This window comes from Aquarana catesbeiana, linkage group LG01, assembly GCF_042186555.1.
Source record: "Aquarana catesbeiana isolate 2022-GZ linkage group LG01, ASM4218655v1, whole genome shotgun sequence".
Lineage (NCBI taxonomy): Eukaryota > Metazoa > Chordata > Amphibia > Anura > Ranidae > Aquarana > Aquarana catesbeiana.
Genome location: NC_133324.1, coordinates 333,107,727 through 333,117,556, shown reverse-complemented (window position 1 = coordinate 333,117,556; position 9,830 = coordinate 333,107,727). Strand labels below are relative to the sequence as shown.

At 36.0% G+C, this 9,830-nt stretch overlaps 1 protein-coding gene across 1 annotated transcript; it reads left to right on the top strand.

The window, feature by feature from the left end:
- Positions 1–6,434: 6,434 nt before the first annotated feature.
- LOC141114060 (olfactory receptor 6B9-like) lies at positions 6,435–7,385 on the top strand. The gene has a single exon (XM_073607554.1). The coding sequence runs from the start codon at positions 6,435–6,437 to the stop codon at positions 7,383–7,385; it is 951 nt and encodes a 316-aa protein (XP_073463655.1).
- The last annotated feature ends 2,445 nt before the right edge of the window (positions 7,386–9,830 follow it).

The following is a 9,830-nucleotide window of genomic DNA, read 5'->3' as shown; positions in this document are numbered from 1 at the left end:
TATGGATAACCCCATTGGACAACTGCATCGGATTCCAAGAAAGTATCGAGGATACTAGATGCCTTTTACCCCTGCAGGGGTACAGGGAGCGGGTGAGTGGGGACCCTTGAGGGGGAGCACCTAAGTCACTGGATTTCAACTGTCATCACTACAGTCACCTCACGCAGGAATTTTTGAATGAAATATCTTCAAGATAGGACTTTCACAATATTGATTTTATCTACAATTTTCTTTATATATTATATTTGTGCCACAATCGGTATATGTCTGAAACAATTGGTCACTTTATATACACATTTTACATATATATATTTCTTTGGGCTATATACTTATATGTACAATTTTTTCCTTTTTTGTCACGCTAATTGTGTACAGTGGAGATTTAGTGGTAATATGTAATCAGTGGATGGCACTGGATGTGGACGGATAAGAGACTTTCTATTAGCCACTGCAGGAGTTGTAAGAACGAATTGTAAAATAAGGTTAACCCCTTATACAATAGTAGAAAGTTGTGTGCAGTTACACCTATTATTTATAATTATTGGTAATATCACTGATGATACTTTTTGTTATACTTGTATATATATATATATATATATATACACCTTGCTGCTAAACCAGTTCAATTTGGATGCACTTTTTGGTACGGGATATTTATCCCATTGGGCACATATACACTTTATTACACGGATTTGCCCAAACACACCTATAGTTCACTATTAGGAGAGCACACAAGTAATTTTGAGCTATACAGCTAACACATAATTGATACGCACCCATATAGGTAGTGCCAACTGCCCCTACCCATACACATTTTTACTTTTTATCTCATCCCTGAGGGGGTGAGCAAGGGGAGGCTGCAAGCCTTGGTCTGTGAGCGCGGAAATCTCAAACCTCTTTATATTTATACATTGATCATTGCTATAAAAATGCATGTATATGTATAAATGACACTGGCAGGGAAGGGGTTAACACTAGGGGGCGATCAAGCGGTTAAGTGTGTTCCCTGGGTGTGTTCTAACTGTAGAGGGGGTGGGCTACCGGGGACACGACAGAGATAGCTGTTCCCGATCACTGGGAACAGAAGATCTCTGACATGTCATCTGGTAGAATGGGAAATTGCCTTGTTTACATATGCAGTTCCCCGTTCTGCCTCTGTAGCCTGCGCCCATGGTCTCCTTTGCAAAGACCGATGTATGGCGGTTTGCGCAGGAGAGCCCACCTGCTGCAGTATAATGATGGTGGCTGGTCAGCAAGCGGTTAAAGTGTAAACTTTTGAAGATAGATTCCCCACATCTAGCTCTAAAAAGATCTGAAAAACTTCAAAGGTATATTTTAGGTTTTCAGGGTAGCTCAGGCTAAAAGCATAAATGAGTCCCATAATCATTCTTTCTGATACAAAATGAGAGTACTATATGAAAAAAATACACTATACCAATATGCTTGTTTTCCCTGCCAATGCAGCATAAATATGGTATATTTGTTTTTGAAATGTAATAACATAGTGCAAAGTTGACGGGGCTTTAGGTTACATAATCTAACGTTGAATGTCCAATATCTCAAAAACCGAAAAAACAGAAAGTTTGTTTTTGTGATACAAATCAGCACAAATGCAGCACAAACAAATTGTATAATTGTTTTCAAAATGTAATAACATGCGGTGCAAAGTGGGAGAGGTTTCATTAACTATAATGCGCAATATCTCTGAAACCAGCACATGCTTTCATTTTTGCAGCACAAATCAGCACAGATGCAGTGCAAACGAATGATATCTTTGTTTTTAAATTTTAATAACATTGGGTGCAAAGTGGGCGGGGCTTGATGTTACATAATCTGAATTTGAATTCCAAAATCTTAAAAACCGAACTGGCTGAAGCATTCATTTTTGTGGCACAAAATAGTTTTTAAGCTTAACAGCTGGCGGTCCCTCACCCTGCATCTTGGTTGCGTTCTGCGCTTATGCAACAAGTGAGTTGTCTCAATAGCTGTATACAACGGATGTATGTCCATTTATTATAAATATATTAGTCTGCAAATAAAATAAACATTTTGGATGGTATGTTAAGCAACATTTAAAGCATGTAAACAATAATTTGTTCAATGTTCACTCTTAACTTTCAATGGCATTGCGTGGCTTTGTAGTGACTTTGAAAAATTTTTGTCACTGGTGGCGCTCTTTTGTCCTAATGGGCCTCAAACGTATGGGAACTGCCTTGTGCAGGCTTTCAAAGTTCCAAAAGATATCAAACTCTTTAAAATATACAGCATCAAAACTCGTGCAGTTGCACGTTTGGCAAATATATGCGTCCCACAATTTCAGTCAAATGAAAAGATACTTTTTTTAAGTAAATGTAAGTCAATTAGAATATGGAAATGCACATACCTTAAAAGTTTTCTCTAGATTACTCAATATTATACATTTTTTTTGTAAATGTAAAAGGTGTGTTTTAAGAACTAATGAATATTAAGTAAGGTACTTAAAATTTCAAAGTAAATTAATTAACATTTATTTTTATGTTGAAAATTATATTTTTTTATGGTAAAATTACAAGCCAACAGAATCATTTTTATCAGTGTACTTTGTGTATCAAGGAGAACAACACCTTATTTTTTTCAGGACAATTGGGCTTTCATTTGGTCTTGATAGTGAATGATTCCTTATTTTGTTTCATTATCAAAGAAAAACTGTCCCAACATGGTAAAAACATATATTTTTTTAAAATTAGCAGCATGTTCATTTCCATTGCCATAACCCACTATCAAAAAATAACCCTGGCATGCGTCGGGATACCACATACAGTATGTGTGCATTATTTGTCTCTACACATAGCAGGGCCAGAAACAATCATTTGCATTTCACCTTTGAGGGGGAAATTAATCCGAACGTAATTTTCAGGCACCATGCATTCATTTTGAATACTTTGTGGTGTCTAAATGACAAAATTACCCCTCCAAATGATGATCTTGCCATTAAGAACCAACAAAATATTCTATATATATCTAAAATATATCTAGTGGTACAGTTTTGACCCCCACGGTTTTTTGCAGAAATATTTTTGAATTTGGTAGAAAGGAAAAAAAAAATAAAATTGCATTATCCCATAAATGTTTCTCATTAGCTGTATGTTTGGGGCCATTGCCGTGACTTATTACCAAAAAGTTAGCCCAAAATAAACAATCCTTCTGCTATGCATGGGGATACCACAAATGTGTGCATTATATGTTGTTTTACCCATAGTTGGGCCCAGAAACACTAGTGTACATTTTGCTTTTGAGAAAGCAATTAATACAGGGTTAATATTCAGACACCATGCATTTATTACAGCCACACTTTCAAATTCTGTAACTTAGTATCATTTTCACAGAATTGTGTTATTTTCAAATTATAATAATTTTTAAAATGTTTTGAGGTGATTTAACTGTATTGAGGTGATTTAACTGTATTAGTGCACTTGCAACAAGGAAAAACAAAAAACTTTTCACGGACAGTACTCAATTGTTCTTATAATGTTTTTAAAGTCGTAACAATATTTTTGGCAACTGGACAGATTTTATTCCACTGGGTTAGAGACAAACTTCTTTAACAAGGTAACTTGTGACCAATAATCAATGCATTAAAACTGTCAGCTTTAAAAAAAGAGGATAAATAGATCTATATTTGTAACTTATTATATGATAGCACAATAATCCCTCTTACTGTAGAAATGATGACATGTGGTGCTTATTTTGATAGAATAGTTGATTATTAAATATATACTATGTTTCTTTTTTTTTTTTTTTTGTTTCTAATCTTCATCACTGGAACCAAGGTAATTTATAATAATTCATGTGATACTGTTCTGGAGTAAAAACGGTGAATTACAATTACAGTTTTTACATATCATAACTAAAATTTAACAATAATTATTTATTTGTATTGGACAATACCATTTTTAAGTATTGTTCTCTACTTTTAGTGTAATGTCTGTTTGTTGTTAGTTTTGAAGCCTTTTAAAATGTGTTATAATATAGGCTACAATATATCCTAATAAAGCAGACATGACCTAGAAATGATTGACTTTGGATATCCAAGATTTTTTGTAATAAGATTAAAATGCTAGAATTTACTCCACGTCATGGCTGCTAATTATCATTTGCACGTTTAGGAGATATTTACTATATCTATAGGTAAGCCTTATTATAGGCTTACCTATAGGTACAACTTGAAAATGGGGGTTTACAACCTCTTTAAGTGTAATAATCCACCCATGGTGTGCATTTGTGGATATATTTTAAATCTGCTTCTTTAAAATATATATATATACTTTTTCTAAGAGGCACCATAATAGTAACTTCCCACTTTTAGATTTGATTTTTCTGATTAAAACCACGTATAGATCCATATGATAAGGAATGAGTAACTGCATTTTTTTTTACTTGTGTACTCAATTTTAGATGTTGGAGATTTTAGAGATGTTTAGCTCTGCAAACATGTGTTACACAACTGAGGAGCAAAGGAGACAGAGGAAAGCATGTGAAAAGCTCCATCTGCTTGCTGAATGAAATACTACACAATATTCATATACACTATTTCTTATTTACAGGATATTTACCGAAAAAAAGAATTGCAAAAACTATATATTCCCTTTACCCTATTTAAACAAAATACAGTAGGATGGCCTTTATATTACATAGTTGTGGCTCAAGTTGATCAAGCTGATTGGCGCCCCTGCATTCCTTCTTAGTAGAGTATGTGTAAGTATTGTTTGAGGCTATGTTAGCCCACAATATTGGACTACGTTATGTCCATTTTTTTATATATATATTACTCCATTTTAATCTTCCTTTTAACCCCAATCTAGCCTGGTCCCTATATGCCCCCTGTGGTCACACGAGTGGTACCTCCCCTTGTCATGTTTGTTGGGCTGCCTGATCGCGTGTCCTCTTGTGGGGGTCCCCTTGGTAAGTTGGATGGGATTTGTGGGGTGGGACAGTCTATGAGCCATGACATATGTGATATATATGATTTATTTACATGCAATTTTCTAGATATTACTGTACTTGTTGCTACATTATTATTATTATTATTTTCAATATTGTAATGATTTATTCATGTGCTTATTATTACCAGAGCCATTATTGAACACTGATGATCATATAATCCCCTGAAGAAGCCATTGTTTGTCGAAACATGTAGGGACTTGACATGCATCAGTGACCATTTCAAACATATGGATACTTTGGCCAGTATTACTGTATGTATATTACTCTGCTTATATTTTATGCACCCTATGTCTGTTGTCTTTTGTATATCTTTATAATAAAATTTATATTTTCTAAGTAAAATACTGCAATCTTCTATATATAAGGCACCTCTATAATCCCTATTCAGATGATTGGTTTTAGATTTAATATCACCGCTTGGCCATTATAGACCAATCTTCTGTCTTATGAACACATTGAAGATTAAGAAGGTAAGTGCTATCAATCATCACACAAGTAAAATGACTAGTGCAAATGTTTGTGAAAAAAGCCACTGCTCTTCAAAAAATAAAAATAATTTCAGCATATCAAAAGTCTGCACTCTGGATATCCCACAACACTTCTGAAGTTTTGGCTCATGGGCAGGGGAAAAAAAATTTGAATTGTCTTGTGGAAATACCAAATGCTATTTTGTAGAAAACTACACATTGAATAATTACTTTTCAAAATTGTGGAGCATGGTAGCATTGACTATGTGAACAGAGTTCAAATTACAAACATACCTGAATGCGTCAATTCTCCCCCAAATATCTACTCTGTTCAGACCATACAGTTACTAAAAGTAAAGAGAGTAAAGAGAGGAGGTCACAAAAAGAAAAATAGTGGGGGGACTCTCTTTTAAGAAGTTCAAGAATACTCTGGAAAAATGTATCATTTTCGAAAGGTTATTTTGTGTCTGTGGGCACTATATCCATTGCTCTGAAACAATATCTATATATACTATACAATGTTTATACCAGCTATTTGTGTCCAATGACAGAGATGACAATCACCTGATTTGGCTGAATTCATGTTCATGTCTATTGATAGCTTTAGCCAACAGGACTTGAGGAAAAGAGATAAGACAGGGTAAAAACAAAAATGTCTGGTCTCTATTGCTTGAACACTGGGGCTGTCTGCAGTACACGTTGTGTCTGCCTTCCTGCATAACTTAAACAGGAATGCTGTTGATGGTCAAAGCTGTGACAAAAGGACAGACTTTGAGAGTCAGTTTATGTCTGCATGTTTAATTAAACTTGAATATCTGATATCAAAATCAGATATCTACAGCTGGTTTCAGTAATGTATCATCTGTATTTCTTTTTCTTGTGCGTAAAATGTGTAATTTTCACATAATGAAGCAGCTACCATTTCCAAATTGCTGAATTATTAATGATTTGCTGACATTTAATTTACAGGAAAACTGTCGGATAATGGAAGACTACGCAAATATTACAAGAAGTATCAAAACATTTACTTTACTAGGATTTCCTACTTCTCGACCAGTTCAGATGCTTCTTTTCTTCATTTTCTTTTTCACCTATCTTTTAACCATTCTAGAAAACCTGCTTATTATAATTATTATCTGGACCACCTCTAAGCTACACAAACCAATGTATTTCTTTCTTGGACACCTGGCCTTTCTGGAAATATGGTATGTTACTGTCACAGTGCCCAAGCTTCTTGCGATATTTGTTGTTCGAAGTAATAAAATTTCAGTTACTGGTTGTATGACACAACTATATTTCTTCATTGCTTTGGTGTGCACAGAGTGTGTTTTGCTGACAATTATGGCCTTTGACCGTTATGTGGCCATTTGTAGTCCCTTGCATTATGTCACCACTATGAACTGGAATTCATGTGTCTACCTTGCCTTGGGCTCCTGGTTTATAGGTTTCATCATATCAGTTATCAAGGTTTACTACATTTCCCATGTAGCATTTTGTCACACTGATGTTGTAAATCACTTTTACTGTGATATATCTCCTATTCTTAATCTTGCCTGCACAGGCAGAAGGTTGGCTGAGCTTGTTGACTTTATACTTGCATTGTTAATTCTTCTAGTCCCCCTGTTGCTCATGTGTATATCCTACAGCTGTATTTTGGCAACCATTCTATCCATCCCAACCTCCACTGGTCGTAAGAAGGCATTCTCCACTTGTGCTTCTCATTTGGTTGTGGTGGTAATATTCTATGGGGCCACTCTCTTTATGTATGCCAGACCAAACAGGATTAGATCTGTGGATTCCAACAAACTTGTATCTGTTATCTACACAGTGATAACACCTTTACTGAATCCAATAATTTACTGTCTGAGGAACAAAGAAGTTCAGGAGATCATGTGGAAGTTGCCATTTCTGAGAAAGACATCAAAATGGAAATAGTACACGCATCTTATTGTAATTCCTATTTGGGTTAATCCAATACTAAACTAAAATAATAACTTTAAATCTGTTGGTCTATGACCTCTTATGTTCTAAAACTGTACCATATACTGCTGAAGCCACTGTGGTTCTAACCAGCTTGTTTCTTCAATTCCATTTTTGCTGTGACTCTGTGTGAGGTTGAGGTGCTGATTATGGACCTTGAACCCTGGATCCACTTGAATTTGGTGCTGAAAATAGTATGCTAATTATTTCATCATTTAAAGGTACATTCAAAATTGCTAGAGCACATTCGTTAATGCCTCTTACGCAGAGACAGCATGATATAAACAGTATGAATACTAAGAAGTTTCTCACATTCACCAATTTGATTTAGATAAACTTTGAAAGTTTTAATAGCATTGGTGAAGCACAGAGATAGAAAGTTATATACAGTAGAACAAGCTATAGGAACTACACTTCTAACGTCTGTTTACTGATCCTTGCTTTGTTTGATGAATAATATTAGTAGCTTATTGTAAGTTTGTACTTATTGCCTGGAACTTCGCTTTAATAAATGTATAGAATTGTGAAAGACTTGGACTTTTATTTTCTATCTACTTTAATAATCTATCTATCTATCTATCTATCTATCTATCTATCTATCTATCTATCTATCTATCTATCTATCTATCTATCTATCTGGAATTTGTAATGTTTGAAAAGATGGACTTTAAAGGCACGTATATACATTTTTTAACAAAATTAATTTATTAATATACACATATATCACAATATTACAATACATATATAGCGTCAAACATAAAAGTTTTTATCTGATGATCTATAAGGATATACAGAATGGGCTTAAATTGTTTCGAAAAAGTACTGCAGGCAATACCATCTTGCATGCGCAAAGTGGACATCCCACTTCCTTAGTTCATAGCATACCCTACGCCCAGTACTTTGGTTTTCGATGTAATTGTACCAACGAACATGACTTCAAGCTCCAAGCAGCAGAATTTCGCACCCGCCTTCATCAGTGTGGCTACAGTAAAAGCCTGCTCAGGAAGCCTGCATATAACAAAGCATTTAATCGCAGTAGAAATTCCCTGTTGTATCCCAATCCAAATACAAATATCATGCAACACACCACCAAGTTCATTACCAAGTACTCCATACAGCATCACCAGCTGCATAACTGTATGCAAAAACATTGGCATTTTTTGAGTGAGAGAAACCCCGGAGATAGTGTTCCGTAAGACTACTTCAATAGGGAGTAAAATCACAACCAACCAATACATACCCAGTGGCAATGATGTGTCGAGACAGAGGGATCTCGATCTGTGGACAGTGCACATATTGCCCATGGGCATGGATGGGTACACGCTTTCGCCCACCTAATGGAGAAATGTTTTTCCCACGCTTTCATGTGGATTGCAATACACGAGGAGTGGTATATTTGATGCTCTGCCAATGTGGAGCATTTTATGTAGGGAAAACAATCCGTCAGTTCAAACAACGGATCTACGACCACATATATTACTCACAATATGCCAATATGATTACCCCAGTTAGCCGCCACCTGGGTCTATATCACAAATTTAATACTGCCCTTGTGAGATTTTTAGTACTACAAGTGATACCCCAGGACCCACGTGGCAGCAACTGGGATAAATGTATTCTCCCGAAGGAGACTTTGTGGATCGAACGTCTGGAAGCCACCAATTCACCTGGCATCAATGAAGTTTTATCATATAGACCATTCCTTTGATTAAGACCAATGATATGCCTACTATTGGTGCCCAGTTATATGTCTCCAGTATATAGTTTTCTATTTGGTATGGCAGTATGATGTGGGTCATGTACATAATCTCATTGGATATTACTTGGCTCGAGGGCCTAGGAGGATAAATGGAAGCGTAATGCAATTTTTACTGGTTTATGTGTGCTTTTGTTATTTACATTATCGTTTTGTTTTACAATATTGTATGGATTTATTACCTTGGCCGGATATTTGGATATTCCTCCTGGGATGTCACCATATGGTGCCCCTATGGAGGAACCCAGATGTCATTGGGCACGAATACATGCAATCAGGGTTCTGATTGCAGGTTTTACATACACTTGCTAACCGTGGAAACCAGACCGCAAAATCTTTTTTCACCACTGGGGGCCTGCTCCGAGAAGTTCGCGCACAACATGTTCAGTGTGTGTGGCCGCCTGAGCTACCGGGGACATGGCCAGGGTTCTGCAGAATGGTGATCCTGCTCCTGCAGACAATACTGGCTGTGTCATCCTGCGGCCCCACGGGGACATACTCATTGTCCCCGAATTGCACTGCAGTGTGCTGTTGTTGAAAAAGAAAATACGCTGCGCTAAAGCGTAAATAATAACCAATTACCGTATTTATCGGCGTATAACACGCACTTTTTTCCCCTTAAAATCAGGGGAAAGTTGCAGGTG